General features: G+C 37.2%; 2 protein-coding genes and 1 pseudogene across 2 annotated transcripts in view; 1 reads left to right on the forward strand and 2 right to left on the reverse strand.

The window, feature by feature from the left end:
* rb1 (retinoblastoma 1) overlaps window positions 1-20,321 on the forward strand; it is a 29,770-nt gene that overhangs the window by 8,320 nt on the left and 1,129 nt on the right. Inside the window, exons 18-26 of the mRNA XM_052588669.1 lie at window positions 13,315-13,430; window positions 14,907-15,019; window positions 17,834-17,979; window positions 18,093-18,197; window positions 18,309-18,422; window positions 18,566-18,708; window positions 18,945-18,975; window positions 19,062-19,204; window positions 19,297-19,343. Coding sequence (XP_052444629.1) covers window positions 13,315-13,430; window positions 14,907-15,019; window positions 17,834-17,979; window positions 18,093-18,197; window positions 18,309-18,422; window positions 18,566-18,708; window positions 18,945-18,975; window positions 19,062-19,204; window positions 19,297-19,343 — 958 coding nt within the window. The remainder of the gene's footprint in view (window positions 1-13,314; window positions 13,431-14,906; window positions 15,020-17,833; window positions 17,980-18,092; window positions 18,198-18,308; window positions 18,423-18,565; window positions 18,709-18,944; window positions 18,976-19,061; window positions 19,205-19,296; window positions 19,344-20,321) is intronic.
* LOC127986431 (lysophosphatidic acid receptor 6-like) lies at window positions 5-1,658 on the reverse strand (annotated as a pseudogene).
* LOC127986429 (lysophosphatidic acid receptor 6) lies at window positions 9,283-12,270 on the reverse strand. Its single transcript, XM_052588678.1, has one exon. The coding sequence runs from the start codon at window positions 11,688-11,690 to the stop codon at window positions 10,653-10,655; it is 1,038 nt and encodes a 345-aa protein (XP_052444638.1). The 5' UTR covers window positions 11,691-12,270; the 3' UTR covers window positions 9,283-10,652.

Consider the following 20,321-nt stretch of genomic DNA (forward strand, 5'->3'; position numbering starts at 1 on the left):
GTCCACTGCCATTTACGTGGATTATTTTCTTAATTTAGTCAATAAAGCATCTGTTTAGCAAGCCTTCAGTTTTAGTTTAGCTACTCTGCAACATGGCAGAGTGATCCTATAAATGTGCATGCACTTCGGATGTGTGCGCTCAGAAAACTGTATATCAAAAGTTTAAACTGATATGGTTTAAAACACATGATATCAGCATGATAGACATGATAATCAAAAACAAGCAGATGTACTTAGCAGAATATATTAGGTAGAAGCTATAAAGGCACAGCCCTATTCTGAAAAAAGGGGAGAACAACAGCTCATTTGCATGTGACAAAACAGCGTGTTTCTGCTTCCACTCAAAATAGGCATGTTCAAAATTATGTAATACAGGATCTGTGGGGGATTTCAAGCTGAAACTTCACAGACATATCCTGGGAACACCTCAGACTTATTGCATCTTGTAGAAAGGGGCATAACAGACCTCCTTTAAATGATGTTTAAAACTTTTCATACGTCATTCCTGAGCACCTCGTTGACTAGCACATAGCACATGCTGCTGGTCGGCCCTTTGCGTACCAAACTACTGGAAAAGTAGTAAATAATGGGGTTCAGGCAGCAATTAGTGCTGGTCAATGAGAGCACTACAGGATGAAGCACTTTCGTGACATGAGAGCGTAATCTAGCAGATTGAGGTGATAAGGGGTAAAGCAGATAAAAAAAAAAGAGACCACCAGGACCCAGTAGATGACGGTGAGTGTGCGCCAGTGCTGGCTCTTACTGCGGTGTGGCAGCCTGCAGAGCACACAGAGTATGCTAGACTAGTTTAACAGCAGGAACTATGTGGGCAACATGTAGGCCATTTGCACCAAGCCCAGAGCAGATAGGATTATGTTACGGTGGCGTTTAGAAGACGGATCCAAGAGGCATGACTTGTGCCATCGGGATGCTGCCGAATACAGAAAAGGCAGAGTTAGGCTGCATGCCAGAACCAAGCACCATATCCCAACGCTGAGTATGCGGACGGTGCAAACCTTCCTCAGATGCTGATGTAGAGGGTGAACCACAGCAAAGTAGCTGCTCCGATACAAACCAGGAAGAAGATTCCTCCATATAGGCTGATATACTTCAGCGTGAAGGTCACCTGACAGAAAACACCTCCTGGAGACCAGTCTTTGGTGAGGTTGGAGGAAGTGGCAGCTTTGTTATGATTAATAATAGATGCACAGGGGGAGGGAGATCAAGAAGAAGATATCCACAGTGGCCAGGTTGGCCATGTAGATGGCCGTGCTGGTGAACGTCCGAGGCACGTGACAAAAATGCTGCAATGCTGTGGCATTGCTGAATATGCCGAATATGAATCTCACGCTGTAGGAGATCTTGTAGTAGGTGAAGCAGTAGCTGGTGTGCACCGTCCAGTTGGCTTGAATAAATATGTATGTTGCATTATGGAGATCCATAATCACTTTCAGCTTGGCTGGCCTTTGTTGCATTAGTCAAAACCTGCTTCTTTCAGTCCAGAACCAAATGAGGGACCTGTCTTTGGCAAGAGGGAAAACAGCTGTATGGTTATACTGTTACTAAAATTTAGAAATATAATATAAGAGGTTTCGGGCACCATGGAGATTGACTTTTATTAATTTGGTTACAATCCAGGAGCCACCTCTTCATATAGCCACCTCAAAGCGTAGAAAGAAATTTACAAAGTTACAACTTCCTCTTCATGTAAAGCGAACACATGCTCTTACCTTGTCATAATCAGCCAGGGCAGCTGTGTCTATATGACCTGGGTTTATGAAATGGAAATGTAAAGTGATTGATTATGACAGACGAGGACTTCATTTAGAAAGCAGTTGTTTCTGCCAGTGAAGGATAGGCCTGTCACGATAACAAATTTTGCTGAACGATAAATTGTCCAAGAAATTATTACGATAAACAATAATATCGTCGTTCTAAGACCAGTTTCAACTAATATAATAATAATGGCATAAAAACGTAGGTGCACCTTTTCAAAGATCAATAAACTTTTTTATTTTATGGCAGTTTCAGAGCAAGAAATACCAACATGTTGACTTTGTGTGGCTTAAAATGAATTAATTTTGTATGTTATATTATGTCTGTATGCCAGTTAGGGATGCTCATATTGACCGTTTAACAGTTAACCGAAAGTAAATATTTTGACAGATGAAGGAGCTCGATGAAGGGGCCATTCACATATCACGTCTTTTTTTGTGCTCAAGTTCGTTATTTCCAGAGATGTATAAAGTACTAGAGAACCATACTTGAGTAAAAGTACAAGTGCTCTATCAAAAAAGTGACTTGAGTAGAAGTAGAAGTGCTCTTTAAGCACCACACTTAAGTAGAAGTACTAAAGTATTCAACATTTTTTGTACTTAAGTATTGCAAGTAGTCTATTTTAAAATTTACTACTCAAGTACTGAAAGTAAAAGTAGAAGTATTGTGTTATGTAGCTATTAAAGAAAATAGTCAAAAGTTTGAACATATTGTTTTTACTATTTCAAATGATTAACCTAAAGGACAATCACAATTCCTTTGACTGTAACTTCTTGTAAACACAAAACAGTTAATAGGGTTAGTTAGCCCAATTTGCAAAATGATGTCATTAATAACTTACCCTCATGTTGTTTCAAACCCGTAAGACATCAGAGGGTCATTTAGAATTTTTTGAAGCATCGAAAATACATTTTGGTCCAAAAATAGCAAAAACTACGACTTTATTCAGCATTGTCTTCTCTTCAGTGTCTGTTGTAAGACAGTTAAACAAAGCAGTTTGTGATATCTGGTTCGCGAACGAATCATTCGATTTAACCGGATCTTTTTGAAACAGTCCACCAAATCGAACTGAATCGTTTTAAACAGTTCGCGTCTCCAATACGCATTAATCCACAGATGAATTAAGCTGTTAACTTGTTTAATGTGTCTGACACTCCCTCTGAGTTAAAACAAACCAATATCCCGGAGTAATTCATTGACTCAAACAGTACACTGAACTGATGTGAAGAGAGAACTGAAGATGAACACCGAGCCGAGCCAGATAATGACTCGTTCACGAGTCAAGAACCGTTTCTGTCAGACGCGTCCGATTCGTGAACCGAGGAGCTGATGATACTGCGCATGTGTGATTTAGCGTGAAGCAAACCGACACACAGAGCGTCTGGAACCGAACTGATTCTTTTGGTGATTGATTCTGAACTGATTCTAATGTTATGAGCCCATGTGCAGTCAACGCCAATGACGCCATTGCATCGAGCGCAAAAGAATCGGTGAACTGTTTTCTTCAACTGGTTTATTGAATCGAACTGTCAGAAAGAACTAACGTTACTGGTCATCCGAAAACCGATGCAACCGGTTCTTGACTCGTGAACGAGTCATTATCTGGCTCGGCTCGGTGTTCATTTCTCTCTTCACAGCAGTTCAGTCAGCACACGCAGTCTTCTTAATCGCTCGTTTCGCTCAATGATGTGGCAGCTTCATCAAACCTGCCATCTACAGTTCTGGCAGTGGTTTGTAATGGAATGATTCGTAACATTATTATAATTGTAACGAGTAACGATGCAGCACATAAAAAAAAATATCGGAGTAAAAGTATTAAACTATATGTACCGAAGTAAAAGTGGAAGTAGGAGAAAAAAATAATACTCTAGTAAAGTACAGATACCGCCTTTTAGTACTTAAGTACAGTAGTGAAGTAGTTCTACTTCGTTACTATACATCTCTGGTTATTTCAAATGCAGTATGCTGCTCATAATGGAGCGATGCGCTCGTTTTTTCCAGGTGCATCCACTCCTAATTAAAAAACATCTCGAAATGATGTTCGGAATGAATCAAGTGCTCTAGGATATGTGAAAAGAACCAATCCGCTTCCTTCGGGGTGAAATTAACCTTTGTTTTTGAAAAACGGGGTGCACCAAAACACTGCAGAGTTTTATTTTACTTTTCTTCATAAATAAATTGTGTAGCAGAATTACAGCAAGGGTTTTTCGGTGGAGGAAATCCATTACTGATATTTCCTTGTTGTTACGGATATCGCAGCTGATGGATGCTTAGTAACGGCTGACGACTCAGGAGTGCAACTGCATGAGCGCTTTAGAAACGAGAAAACGAAGCGTGTGTGTTAACTGGGTGCGTTGACACGCAAAAACACGCCTACAGGCATATTTAGCTGAGCAAGCCAAATGAAGCGAGCGAAAATAAGGCCTATTTTGACAGAAAGGGCAACAAAGTTACTTGCAAAATATGTTACGTGGTATTAAAATGAAGTACAATAGTTGTGCAAGTAGCTGTATTACTTGCGACGCAAACATCCACAAGCAAATGAAAGGCACTTCCCAAAGCTGGTCACTCTAGCGAGACGTTATCTCTTTATTCCCGGGTGCCATTGGAGAGGGTGTTTTCTGCCATGTGCTCTCCACAGGCTGCTTTCCAGACTAACACCACATCACATCATGACATGCTACATTATTATTTTTTTTTAAAATAGAAAAATATCTCGGCCGAAAATATTATCGAGCTCCTTTTTTTTTTTTTTTTGTGCAATTAATTGATTTATTGACTATCACGACAGCTCTAGTGAAGGACCTTAGAATCACATGAATGTCAAACTGCCTGTTAATTAAACTTGTCTTATGCATGTTAAATTGATTGAATAAAACAAAGAAATTTTGTCTGCTATATTAAATAATACTTGCAGAAAGGTTTGGTTTAACCTTAGTGTAAAACCATGGAAAAACATATACAGTGTTGATAACTTTGTTCAAAACATGCTCTGTTCACTCTAAAGCTTAAGTGAAGGTGCCTTTAACACTAAGTCTTTTATGTATGTATGTATGTATATTAACTTCTGTTAAAAATGAACTTAATTAATTTTTGTTTTTGGAACAAACTGAATTCACATAGTTTGATTAAAAATTGGTGATTTACAAAACACTTAAAAGAACTTAAAGATAAGGTCAGTTGACGGGAAAATTGTACTGGATTTTAAATTTTAATTTACTTTGATCTTGTACAACCTTTTTTGATTTCCTGTGATATCTTGTACATTGCAGTTGCAAATTTAGCTGATTTCTCAGAAAGATTGTGTTATGTATGCAAAAATTACTTGTGAGCATCACTGAGTAGCATTAGTAAAAATGTTGAACTTTAAAACCAAATTTGTAATGTTTGTCATATATCATAATTTTACAGCAAAATGTATTTATGAAGTATAGCTATTTATTTTCCAGCTTGTTGAAAATGTTTATTTTATAAAGGAAATGGCATTTTAATGGCATTTTGAACCCTTTAGTAACTTGCTTTCACTTGTATGTCTCGGTCCAAGGATGTGTTATATATTAGTTGGTCTATATATGTCAGAAAATTAATCTGATTCCATGAACGATTTCCTCACTGTTTTCTCAGAATAAAATCTTGACAGATCATCACAGATATTCACAGGCAGTATCAGATTAAATGGTTTTTATCTTCTTATGTTTACTTTAGTTAAAGGGTTAGTTCACCGAAAAATGAAAATTGTCATTAATGACTCACCCTCATGTCATTCTAAACCCGTAAGACCTCTGTTTATCTTCAGAACACCGTTTAAGATATTTTAGATTTAGTCGGAGAGCTCTCAGTCCCTGCTTTGAATCTGTGTGTACGGTATACTGTCCATGTCCAGAAAGGTGATAAAAACAACTTCAAAGTGGTCCATGCGACATTAGAGGGTCAGTTAGAATTTTTTTGAAGCATCGAAAATACATTTTGGTAAAAAAAATAGCATAAACTACGACTTTATTCAGCATTGTCTGCTCTTCTGTGTCTGTCGTGAGCGAGTTCAAGACAAAGCAGTTTGTGATATCCGGTTCGTGAACGAATCATTCACTGTAACCGGATCTTCTTGAATCAGTTCACCAAATCAAACGGAATCGTTTGAAATGGTTCTCATCTCCAATACGCATTAATCCACAAATGACTTAAGCTGTTAACTTTTTTAATGTGGCTGACATTCCCTCTGAGTTAAAATAAACCAGTATCCCGGAGTAATTCATGTACTCAAACAGTACACTGACTGAACTGCTGTGAAGAGAGAATTGAAGATGAACACCGAGCCGAGCCAGATAACGAACAACAGACTGACTCGTTCACGAGTCAAGAACCGTTTCTGTCAGAGGCGTCCAATTCGAGAACCGTGGAGCTTATGATAACGCGCATGTGTGATTCAGTGTGAAGCAAATCGACACGCAGAGCGTCTGAACAGAACTGATTCTTTTGATGATTGATTCTGAACTGATTCTGTGTTAATGTTATGAGCGGGGGTAAACCGAAGGTTTCAATCAACGGCAATCATCTCCAATGACGTCATTACGTTGAGCGCAAAAGAACCCGTGAACCGCTTTCAGTTCAGTGTTCAGTTCTCTCTTCACAGCAGTTCAGTCAGTGTTCTGTTTGAGTAAATGAATTACTCCGGGATATTGGTTTGTTTTAACTCAGAAGGAGTGACAGCCACATTAAAAAAGTTACATCGAGTAATTCGTTCGCGAACCAGATATCATTGAACTGTTGTCACAACAGACACGGAAGAGAAGACAATGATGAATAAAGTTGTAGTTTTTGCTATTTTTTACCAAAATGTATTTTCAATGCTTCAAAAAAATTCTAACTGACCCTTCGATGTCACATGGACTACTTTGAAGATGTTTTTATTACCTTTCTGGACATGGACAGTATACCGTGCACACAGTTTCAACGGAGGGACTGAGAGCTCTCAGACTAGGGCTGGGATAAACGATTATTTTTTAAACGATTAATCTAGCGATTATTTTTTCGATGCATCAATTAATCTAACGATTAATTTTTTTAGACCGATTCGATTTCGATTATCTCCCCATTAATTGACTACTAACTATTTATACATGTTGATTTACATATCTGAATGAAAAAAAAACATGAATTCCTTAACATTGCAATTAGGGCTGTCAACGAATATTCTAAATTCGAATATGCATTCGAATAGTTAAAAAAAACGAATTTTGAAGGTGAAAATTAGTATTCAAAGAAAAAAAAAAATTTGAAAAAAAGGCCCGCGGTAGTAGAGGCGTGGTTGTCTGCTTTGCGAGTGGGCGCGCTAGCGCGCCTGAGGGTTCAGGGACAGGTCACAGCCTCACAAGAGTTGCACTGGCTGGCACAGCATCACTGCTGAAAGTTGACGCGTCTTCATGGAAGATGCCAGCAAGTGCAGCGCCAAACTCGACCGCAGCAGAGAAAACGAGGTAAAATTGTTGACCCGCGAGATAAAGTTGTATGCATGCTATTTATCATGAGGTCACATCTCAAAAATGTGCACCCAAATGAGCATGGCATAATGTGTGGAACTCCAGCTAAACAGTCACGTCTTGACACTTAACATTACTTTGCATCGCCCGCCGCAAGCTCTTTGTCTGCAACACGACAAGAGTCCATAACGGATAAAATAATTTTGTTCATTTGTAAGGACATGAGACCGATCAGTATCGCGGATGGGGCAGGCTTCAGGGAGTTCTGTCAAGCAATGGAACCGAGGTTTGATTATTTATCGTTTCATGTCAAGGAGAAGTTCCATGTTTACCACAGCACAGCTCGCTCGGAGCATTCAATGTCAGTTCTATATGCTGTAAAAATTCAATTAATATTAATAATATTTGTTTGAATCACTGAATGAAGCCTGCTATATTTGGGACAACAGTCGCGACCTTAAATTGCTTGCACAAAAATTTTTACCGTTATGCGCAGAGAACGTGAGGGTGAGAGAGCGTGAGGTCTGCAGTGTTCGCCAGTGGTTGATATCCTTGTTTTTGTGTAGGTAATACGTTGTCATATGTTTAAACTTAAATAGACTATCTATACAAGTAGTTATGTCTCTTTGTATTATTTTGGCCTGTTATTGACGTAATGCGTGTCATTGACAACATGCGCATCCAGATGTTCGAATAGTTCGAATATTTGTGTATTTTTTAGAGGGAATATTCGAACGTAATTTATTAGCAATTTTCACACTCCTAATTGCAATATATGTTTATTGCTCTTAAAATTGCAAAATAAAAGACTGACTAAGAATGCATTACTTACTTTACACCCAAAATACTTGTTTAGAGCAATTTAAAGAATACAGTAACCAATGTAAACTTGAAGGCTTTAAGCTAATACAGAGAGTGCTTTTCCAAAAAAAAAAAAAAAAATATTAACAGTGGGAGCCAGCGTCCTGTCATGGAGAAAAAAAATCTCAGAATGCTCCATGTGAAACTTTGGCGTTCCGCCCTTTTTCTATCGTGTCTAATAATTTTGGTTAATATGCACGAGAGAGAGAGAGAGAAGACAGTGCTTGTGTAGTTTGAAGACTGTGAGTGCGCGAGCGCGCATGAAACTTTGGTGTTTCGCCCTTTTTCTATTGTGTTTAATGATTTTGATTAATATGCACAAGGGAGAGAGAGAGCAAGAAGCGCTCGTGTTGTTTGAAGACTGTTAGAGCACGCGCCCGCCGGGGCTCTCTCTCGTACCCGCCCTGTCAGGCGCAGCAGTCATTCTATTCTACATCACTCACCGATCAAATAAGGCTTTGACAGCCGCCAAAAAAAAAGATCAATGCAGAAAAACCCCTGGATTGGTTATATAACGTTGGACAGAATGTTGATCCGGCCGTCGCGTATATTCAGCGCACATAAGGTAAACATTTTGCAAACGTTTTTTAGAGAAATAAAAACAGGTCGACGAATCGATGCGCATATTTTGCGTCAACGTATTTTTTGCGTCGACGTCATCGATGACCTCGACGTGTTGTCCCAGCCCTATCTCAGACTAAATCTAATGTATCTTAAACTGTGTTCCGAAGATAAACGGAGGTCTTACGGGTTTGGAACAACATGAAGGTAAGTTATTAATGACATAATTTTCATTTTTTGGTGAACTAACCCTTTAAGGACCTGTTATAGATGGAGTACCCTGACACACATGCCATCTTTGCAGTACCATTTGCACACATGCCTTTAAAGCCTTTTAAGGTGAGTCTGGAAGTGGAACCACTTGACAAGTTAATTCACAGAAATCCTGCTGCTAGTGGCACACACAACAAAGATACTGTTTTTTTTGTGTGTGTATCTACCAGTTTCCTCTCACTATGCATTTTATTTATAACCAAAAATGCATTTTAGGTAGCATAGTCACAGTTTCCTTATTTCCTGAGTTCTGACATTTTGTGAATCATTTATTTTTGAAACTCTGTCCTGTTTTTCTGTGCATTCAAGACATTTTATCAAGAAATAAATTGCATTTAATTTACATTTTTTTCATTTTATTAGCATTTACATCCAAAAAACAATAACATTTACAAAAATCACTCTCAGAAATGTTGTCTTGGCCAGGATTGCACTGGCTCATTCAATTCAGGCTCCGGTGTGTGTGGCAGGAAGATCACATGCAAAGACTGCTGCCTATTGCATACGGTTTAAAATGCCCTTTAGAGGTATGATTTGAGTGTTTGTGAGTGTAGCCCCCGGGCATGTGATTGCACATGGAATGCAGTGTGAGTGATGGTGCAGGGCTCATTCAGTCCTGTTCTGTGCTCCTGAAATGCAGCTTTGATTTGGTACATTCAGTTTCTTCATCGTATGTTTTTAAAACTGATATTTTACAAATAATAAAATAAGATATGAATCAGAAATAAAATAAAGTAATAAATATTTATTTTTAAAAGAAGAAAAATACAGCTTGAGCTATTGCTGGGAAAATCTCTAACTGCATGGAAGTGGCGTTGCCTGCAGACCTGTTCATCATCAGCTTAATTTCTTACATTGAAGAACCTTGATATAATCAGTAGACCAAAGCCCACTTAATGTCATCGTTCTCTGAGTCACTCCCTTTTCCTCTTACTGTTTGTCCTCAGACAATACAACTGTCTGAATTGCTCAGGAATAAACAGGAAATGACACATGGGGATATTTTATCTAGAAAAATGTTTATCCCAAGTGTCACGAGAGACTGGCAGTTTTGCTGAATATTACTATACTTAAACTAGAGGTTCATTTCATTAATTTAATTCATTTCATTAATTCATTGAAATAATGAACTTTGTTTAGATGGTAACACTTTAAAATAAGGTTCAATTAACACTTAATTCAGTAGATTATATGGAGGGAAAAACAATGAACAACAGCATTTAATTTAATTTCTATATACACTTTGTAAAGGTTAAGGGTATTTTGAATGAGCATTATTAAACTTAGTTATTTGTTAAATAAATGAACCTGGATTATTAAATGTTGTAAATAAAATATTAATTATTAGTTGATGATACATTTAGACATTTTCAATGTAAAGCAAGAGAGTTTAAGGTTAATTTAATCTGTTGTTTTGAAATGTATCACTTTATACTGAAATACTGATTATTCTTGTCAGGTCTCAGTAATATACGGTTCTAATACAATTACAGGTTAAGTACAATACAATTACAGGTTCAGTAATGGTAGTTGAATTTAGCCTTTAAACACATCCATTCTAGCACCAAAATGATACTTCATAGTTCTGCAAGTTCAACAGTCTTCAGTTAGTTATCAGTCAATACTTCCTCTGCCAACCAATTGCTAAGAGTATGTCAGATGAGATTTTAATATAAAATGGGTATAAAAACAATTTGTGTCTGCTTATCTTGTAGACTCTTTGTTGATGAATTTAACAATAAGAGATTTATTCTTCGAATCACTTCTATTAAAACTGTTGTCAATTGTGTTTTTGTGTTCAGTGTAAGACTTCCGTTTAATGGAGTTCTGAATCGTCTCGGAGGTGAAGTAATAGATCACTGGGTCAAAGCAACAGTTGGTTATGGCAATGCAAAATGCAATTGGATAAATTGTCCGGACCACTGTCTCCACGGTGCAGCTTGTAATAACCTGACTCCGGACCAGTGTGTAGAAGACCAGATTGATGTTGTATGGAATGAAGCAAAAACAGAAAATGACCAAGTGCACAACAATCATACGCAATATCTTAGCCTTGTTCAGCTGCCCTCCACGGTTGATGATCTCTGTGTTTCGTAGGGTCTGTAGGACCCTCATGGAGCAAAAAATGTTGATCATCAGTGGAATCAGGAAGCCCACGGTTCCCATAAGCACCACCACTTTTGATACCTTGGACTTCCACTGGGAGTTTGAGTAGTTCTCAAAACAGTACACTCTGCCGTTTGTTTTCGAAGTGGTGTTCATTGTGGTGTCCATTATTAAAACTGCAGTTAGGCTTCCTGACAGCATACACACCCAGATCACACAGCAGGTGATTATTGCTTTGCGCTTGGTCCTCCATGTTCTAGATGCAAAGGGGTAAACGATCGCCAAGAATCGGTCCACACTGATGCATGTAAGGAAGAGGATGCTGCCATACATATTGGTGTAGAACACAGCCATTGAGAGTTTGCAGAGAACATCGCCGAATGGCCAATGACGGTTAATAAAGTAGAACGTCCTGAAAGGCAAGCTGAAGACGAAGAGGATGTCTGAGACCACAAGGTTCATCATGTATGTTGTGGTCTCGTTGCGCATTTTCAGTCTGCAAAAAAAAATGTACATGGCCACCATGTTCAAGAGCAGCCCAAAAATAAAGACAATACTGAAAACGGAGCTGTATAACACATATTTAAAGCCATCTTTGGTACAGTTTGTGGTTGAACTGTTTTCAGTCATTGTCATCGATTAGAGTTTGGCTTAAAAGGAGTCAGTCACTCAGAACAAAAATATGAAATTCCATGAAGATTCATGTAAATGTATACAAATCCAGTGTATACATTTCACAAAGGGGCCAGAAGAAGCGTCTTACCACTCAGATGTTGCGTAATCCTACTGTAAAAGTGCAAGAAAAATGCATGTAGGCATTTGCATTAGCAAACCACATTAGATTACCTTCCTTTTTCCTCTCAACAAGGCATGATGAATGCTTTGCGTGTGGTTGAATAAATAGAAGCCTTGTTTACCGGCACAGGAAGTTGGTTTTTAGATGTTTGTTCCAAATTACTCAGAAGATTCTTGACCTCAGTTTTGAGCCTTTCATGAAAGGAGGATCCATACCGGGTTGAAGATGTTCTTCATGAAGAAGCGTAACGTGAAATTTCCACCAACCAGCCTGGTTTCATTTCAGTTCCTATCCTTTTGTTTGGCTTCCCATCACTCTGTGACTTTAGGCGTGATCATCTTTGTCTCGTCGAGATCTTAGTCATAGCCATAGCACTTTGTTGTAGTCATATAAGGCTTTTAGAACCCAACCTGCTGTTCAGTCTCTGGTTTACAGAATGAGTTTTTCTTCATGTGGAGGACTGGAAGGCAGACAATAGGGTGGGGCTGGTGTTAAAGCACCTCCTCTTTGTTACTCTCTCATGCACGCACCAGACATGAGAATGAGTTGAATGTAGAGTTCACATTGGTTTTAATGCTACTTTTAGAATCATGGTTGACTATTATAGACAATGTTTCCGTTATATTAATCACACATGCAGACATGGTTTTATGTTTACATGGAACGATGCAACATGTAAAAAGTAATTTTACATGTAATTACACAGAATTATGTCCCCACTGGATGCAACAAATGCCTGGTTTATACTGGATTTGAATGTTTTTGTTTCGTCCCTTCCGGAGACGGCATCACTATATGATGAGGGGTGTAACATTTTCGTCACACACTTTAGCAATTCAGCTAAACACAACGTACAGGGTAGCTGGCCAGTCAGAGCACACCTTTGCTTTTCAGAAAGATGAGTTTTGTAAAGGTGGGACATGGAGGAGCAAGAGTGTACAGTATGTGGAAAATAATGTTTATTGAACCTTAAATCACATAAACACATTTCATTACACCAAATACACAAAGTAATGTTCTTTTTAGCAACATCATAACCTTTAAAATCAACGTGAATCCAATTGTGAAAATAAGGTTTTTGGGAAAGTTTCTGTTATAGTCATAAAGTGAATTTTGTTTTGTTATATTTTGGGGCCCTTGATTGTTCAGACCTTTGCTAGAAAGTGGGTTGCCATTTTTGTTTAGCTTTAATTTTAATTTTTAATATTATTATTATTATTATTATTATTATTATTATTATTATTATTTAATCTGTAAAGTGTCTTTGATAGTTTAATATAATTCGTTTTTAACTTTATTTAAAAATTATATAAATTATATTAAAATTACATAGTGTTCAAATGAAATTACAAACAGTGCCTAATTCAGAATAATGCACATTGTATCCTCTAATCAGTTCCTCTTTATGAGGCTCTCTCAGTTTCGGATCAGTGATGTAACTCACCATCTTGTTCTTCTGTGCAGGGCTCTCCGCTCTTTGACCTCCTCAGACAGTCTCGTGAGGAAGGACCTGGTGAACAAGCAGAGCCCCCCGCAACACTAAACCAACCCCTTAATCACAGCCACACTGCTGCTGATCTGTAAGTCATTCCTCAAAACTAGAGCTGTGCGATTCTGAACCACACAACATCCTGTTAAAAGGTTATAGCGTCAAATGTTTAAGACTCAATTCCTGTACTACATACCTTTGATAATAGAACTAATTTAAATTGAGGAATCAACAACTTTGAGACCGTTTCTTCCACTGTTTTTACAGGATGCTGCACATGTAGCTGTGACGTCTGAAATTAATTAGGGTTAAAGAGGAAATGTTCCCCATTCTAACATAGGAAGTTATTGTATAAGCAGTGCACAGGAAAACAGACAAGATCAAAACAAGTTAATTTTGCCAATGTGAACTCGTATCTGAATCAACATCTTAATAACGTGTTCAGTCTGTCACTCTCAAAAATGAGGACCTTACCCTCATCCTTTGACACAAAATACCTCAGTGCCAATTAGCAAAGGGTTTAGTTTAAATCTTAGTTTAAAACCGGGTTTAAATTTCCTTGGATGATTGACTACATGATCTTATCTTGTGATTTGACACTTTAAAAGGGCCATTTTAATTAAAAGAAAATGTTTAATTTGTTAATTGGTGATTTTCAGAGAATTCTTGAGCTGGTAGATATTTATGCTGATAATAAAAATGCCTCTGGGGTTTGGGGGCCTAAAATTGAGTTTTTTCAGAGCAGAGATCGTTTTTTAAATAGCTGTTGTGTAATTCAAAGACTGATTAGTCATGGTTCAGTGTATTGCTGCACCTTAAGATTAATGTTTCAGTGCGAACTTTGCGTGAGAACAAAGTGGCGTGATTTCTTTTAGGATGCAAACAAGGAACCAAAAGTCTGGGTTTTTTTTAGGTTGCAAACAAGCTCATAAGTTATTAGGCCAGTTTGCTATGCGCTCAGAGAACGCCTGTCTGTGAGCTGTGGTTAGTCTGTGATATATAGATGTTTCCCTGAAACGAGCTCAACCACTTGATTATGGTCAGCCTCATATGCTAGTTTTGTGCAGTGGCTGGAAACAGTTATCATTTCAGTTTATGCAAATTCATGAATTCAAAACAAGTTTCAAACAAATTATGCACGAGCAAACCAATATTTTAAGTAATTTGCTGCTAATCTTCCCCTCCAGTGAACTCCCAAAAACCACTGTGAAGTTAAACTCAGTGACTGAATCATTTTTGTTTGTGAATGAATCGTTCTTTTCAGCTGGTACTTTTGAATGAATCTGTTGAAGCTAAATCTAAAGACTGAATGTTTTGTTCACCTCAGTTTTTGTAAAGGCTGCATAAAGATTCATGTTAAGTTGTGTGTGTGTGTGCGTGTTTGTTACATTGTGTTAAATTGTAATATTTCACAGTATTACTGTATTTTGCATGTTTTTAAGACTTCAAAAACTTTACACAGCAAAACAGTATTTTAACCACTGGCATTAATTAGCTCTCTCATTTTTATCTCCTTTTCATTGGCAAAATGTGAATGTAATGTGTTTAACCTCCTCACCTTCCTCAGGTATCTGTCTCCCGAGCGGCCGAGCCGTCAACCCCCAGCAACAGAGTCCGAGCCCCCCGCACCAGGCACCAAAGCACTCCGTTCAAACTCTCTGAGCCTCTTCTACAAAAAATGTAGGTTAAAGCAAAGCTTACATTCAAATGCAGTGAGTTCTGTAAAGAACATTTTAAAGCTTGTTTTATAGGGGTTCTCTGATCAGGGTTATTGAGACCGATCATTTAGAACTATTTATTGTGGTACTCCAATCAGGATTTTAAAAAATGGGGGGAATTCCCCTCTTAGGTGACTCTTGTGAGAGGAGAAGTAGCACGGACTGTGCTTTCACACACGAGTCTGCTACTGATCCATGTTTACCACATACACAATCCATTACACACAGTTTTCCATTATTTTGATTTCAAATCTAAACATTATCACTGAAAATGCTTTGTCGACATTGCAGTTCTTTTTTTCTCAGTGCAGTAATACAATCTTTCACGGACATGTTTAAACAGTAAATATAAGCAACACATAATTGTCAATGCTTTTTACTTTTGCATTTACTTTTAGATTTATATATTAAGTTGCTCAAGCAATTGGCAACATTTTTTAAGTAGTTTTCTCTTTATTATCACAAACTTACCACTGACAGAAATAGTCAGCTCCACTGTCTTTTCTTTTGCAGCTTTATTACAAGCAGTCCTGCGGTTCATAAAAAAACTTTTCTTGTGCTACCTTTACGAGTGCCATCTATTATTGACTTTTTGTTTATCTAAAAGTGCTCTTTTCCTTTAAGCCTAGCCAAGAAGCCATATGTGTTGGTGAAACACCATAGACTTCAATAATATGCATTCATTTTAATATGCACACACTGACAAGAATTAAAAAGAAAAGCAATTTCTAAACTTTAGTGACGATGTGACACTGCCTTGACTGTGCAAGTGACAATTCCTATGTCAACTGTGCAGTGTGCAGCTCGCTTATAGAAAAAGCGATATGTTGATTTGAAGCCATTTGCATATTTTAAGAGAAAGGAAGGAGCGTGTACTCTTTGATTCACTCGTGCTGTTTGTGAAATTACATCTCACAAAAGGTTTTCAAATTAATTAGTTAATTAATGGAAAAATATGAAGGTGAGGTACCTGCGCCGGACAGAGCCTGAGATGGTACTGCTGCTGCTGCTGCTGCTGCTGCTGCATGTTGTGCCAAACCTCTCACGACAGCGTCATAGGCTTGACATGGTTGTTTTTTTGTTTTGTTTTTTTAGATCAGCCTTTTGGAGACCGCTGATTAATCATCCCAATGATTATCGGCTGGTAGTGATCAATTGGAGCACCCCTACTTTTTTTGCTAGTTTATACAGAAGCAATAATAGCATGCCTTAAAAGTAGGGCTGCATGGTTTTGGAAAAAAAATAACATTTTGCGACATTTAGTTTTTCTGCTATATATATTGTGATATAAAAAAATTAAGAAATGACCACGACTTGAATAGCTCTGTTTGGGGAAAAAATTATCTATGATTAGGGTGATTTTTGTGGGTGATTAAATCAGCATATAATATAAACTAATTACAAGCATAGATCAATATAATAGAACAAAGATACAAAGGAAATGAACAGTGCTTTACTTTTTTTCAGGTAAGTCTAATAGTATTCAGGTACAGAAATTGAATAATCAAATGTAAAATAACAGCGCGAAGTCTTCGCTATATAAATTAAACCTAATAAATCTACAAAGATTTGTGTTAAAGCTACAACATTTTTACACACATCCATTGTCTTTCTCAAGTGTTTACCTTCACCTAAACATAACTTTGCATGTTATTAATAGATGTGGAAGTGAATTCAGAGTTCATGTGCATCTGTGTGGCCCTCACTGTGTCTCCAATGCAAACAATGCAAAATACTATGAACACATTAGAATCATTGATGTTGTCTACACTGGATGCGGTGCGACACTAAAAATGTCTGACAATAAACGCAAGCCGCATTCTTTTTATGATGCACTAAAACAGTTCAGATGACAGACTTTAGCTGTTGCGGGGTGGAGCAGAGTACAGGGACACGATGTCTGTGTGTGAGCAATAAACAATCAGTATAAACATAACTCTGTGTACTAAACATCGCACATCCTGCAATGTGACTATTACGGGGGTGCACATTGCGATATCGAAGCTGAAACTGTATATTGTGCAGCCCTAATTAATAGAGTTGGTCTTCTAAAATGATTTGTGTGTGTGTGTGTGGAGGGATGTAAATACACTAAAATATATATATATATACACACTGCTTTTCAAAAGTTAAAAGATATATTGTGGGGTTTTTTTTAATGGAGTTTCTTATGCTCATGAAAGCTATATTTGATCAAAAATACAAAAAAAAAAAATTCTTTGAATAAAAAGTAAAAAAAAAAAAGAACTCAAAATAGAAATATTATCGTAAAATATATATCTTTATGATCACTTTTTATCCATTTAACACATCCTTGCTAAATAAAAGTATTAATTTCTTTAAAAAAAATGCTACAATTTTATTGTTACTTTACATTTTTGAATAGTAGTGTATTATTGTGACTCTAATTATTATGATTTATCAAAGAATCCTAAAAAAAAGTGTCACATGGTCCAAAAAATATTGAGCAGCAACTGTTTTTAACATTGATTATAAATCAGCTTTTGTAAAAAACCTTTGCTTCACAGGATAAATAATACTTAAAAGTATATTTGGAAAAAGATTTTTTAAATTGCAATAATATTTCCCAAAATTAGTTATATAAAATATACAGCCTGATACAGCCTTTATAAGAAAGTTTTTTCAAAAGCGTTAAATATTTTACTGATCCAAACATTTGAACGTTAGTGTGTATATATGTGTGTGTGTATATATATATATCCATATTACATATCTATCCATATCTATCCATGTTAATTTTTTTTCTGTGTTTCAGTGTATAGGATGGCCTACCTGCGACTGAAAACACTGTTCTCACACCTGCTGACCTCACACCCAGAACTGGAGCCAATAATATGGACCCTGCTTCAGCACACCCTCCAGAACGAGTATGAATTGATGCGAGACAGACACTTGGACCAGGTACTACCAGCGCTTTTTTCATAAATGTTATAATATCCTGCATTTACATTTAATTAGCTTTGCCTACGTTCTGCATAATGTTTTAAAAACTCTCCTCCCCGTTCTCTTCTCAGTTGATTATGTCGGCTATGTATGCCATATGCAAGGTGAAGAACGTGGACTTGCGCTTTAAAACGATTGTTACCGCTTACAAAGAGATGCCTAATACTAATCAAGAGGTGAGAGTCAGTCTGTCTTGTGTTCCCTTTTAAATAGTTTAATTCTGATGATCATTCAAATACATTAAGAAAGAATCTAAAGTGATATATATTTTTTTCTGAATCTGTCAGACATTTAAGCATGTGCTTATCAGAGAGGGGCAGTATGACTCCATCATTGTCTTCTACAACCTGGTCTTCATGCAGAAGCTGAAGACTAACATCCTTCAGTATTCCTCTCCTCGGGTGAGACGCTCAGGTTTACCTTCACTGAATCAAACTTTACTTGTATTGTACTGCCCCCTGGTGGCTTTGAGACATGTTTAAATGAATGAAAGATTTCACAACAACTTTGGGTTGACCTGAGGGTGTGTGTGCTTGTCTCCCAGCCTCCTCCTCTGTCTCCCATTCCCCGCATCCCCTGCAGCCCCTATAAAAACTCTCCTCTGCGTGTGCCTGGGAGCAATAACGTCTACGTCTCCCCTTTGAAAAGCAGCCGTGTGTCCCCAGTGGTCATGACCCCACGGAGCAGGTCTGTGATTACATTCTGAAGCTCGTCGATCACTTTTAGAATCAGAATCTATACGTTTAAAATATTGTCTTTTGACTAGATGCCTTTTTTTTTTGTTTAAGATGAGGAATGATGAATAGTGAGGTTGATTTAGTTCGTTTTTCTTACCGTAAAAAAAAAAGACAGGATTATGTGGTTTTGTGCATGTTTTTTGTACTAATTGTGCTGTATCTTTTCTTTTATGGCATCCTGGACAGAATTCTTATATCTATTGGCGAGTCCTTTGGGGTTAGTGATGAAAGCACTTAGTAAATGTTCGATCTATTTTAAGTGTGTTCGACTTTATTTAAAACTCTCTCTTTTCATCTGAACAGTCTGCAGACAAATTTCAGAAGATTAATGAGATGGTGAGCAGCACCGATTGGTCCCTCAAGAGGGGTCTGGATGGAGGCTCCGCCCCCAAACCCCTGAAGAGGTTACGCTTTGACATGGATGGACAAGATGAAGCTGATGGAAGGTCGGATTTATGTTCCTTTTTTTTTTTTTTTTTTGTTATCCCTCCAAGTTTAAATGCAGTGACTCATCAACAAAATGTTTGTTCATTTTTAGCAAATCGAGTGGGGAGTCAACACTTATCCAGAAGCTGGCTGAGATGAGTAAGTTTCCCGCAGTCTTCATGCGTGTCTGTTATCTGAACCGTGAGCTGGATTTCCTAGAATCACAAAGATACTCAAACCATCACACTTCCTCCTGTCTGTGCGTCTTTTTTTGGTTTGTTTGTTTTTTGGTAGTTTTTTTTTTTTGTTATGAGTCAGATGGTGGTGTTTATTATATAGTACGTATTAGGTGGGTTGAATGAACAAAATCCCTTGTCTTGAGTGACTGCATATAACAGTAGTAAATTCAAAAAACAATGGTTTCTATTTGAATGTATTTTAAAATGTAATTTATTCCTATGCTAGCCAAGCTGAATTAGTGTCACATGCTCCATCAGAAATCATTCTAATATGCTGATTTGGTGGTCAGTATTTTGGTATTTCATAGTAATTATCAATGTTAAAAACAATTGTGCTGCTTAGTATTTTTGTGGATATTTTCATAATTTTTTCAGGATTCTTTGAATTGATAGTTCGCCTTTTTCTGCATTCTCACATGCAAATAAGATGAAGTAGTTCTGCTGAACTATTAATTGTAAAGCAAAAACAGTTGTGCATTTTTGAATGCTGTATTGAGCAGTCATCACCCAGGACTGGAACGGATGTATCATATTGTTACGTACTAATATATATCCTGCAAGGGAAAAAAAAAAGAATTAAGACTGATTTCTTGTTATGCCATGTTACATTAAAGACTCCAGTAATGGCTGGTAAAAATATAGCTTTGCCATCGCAGGAATAGATTACATTTTCCAATGTATTAAAAATAGAAACGTTATTTTAAATTACACTAATATTTCACAATATTACCTTTTTTTTACTGTATTATCTATCAAATAAATGCTATCTTGGTGTGCATAAGAATTTTTCTTTTATAATCCAGAATGACAAGTCTCATTTCCCAGCTGAATACTCCACAATAAGAACTTATTTTCTATTTTGCATAATTAGCTCAGATGAAAGCATTGCAAAATACTG

The sequence above is a fragment of the Carassius gibelio genome, chromosome B21, assembly GCF_023724105.1.
Source record: "Carassius gibelio isolate Cgi1373 ecotype wild population from Czech Republic chromosome B21, carGib1.2-hapl.c, whole genome shotgun sequence".
Classification (NCBI taxonomy): Eukaryota; Metazoa; Chordata; class Actinopteri; order Cypriniformes; family Cyprinidae; genus Carassius; species Carassius gibelio.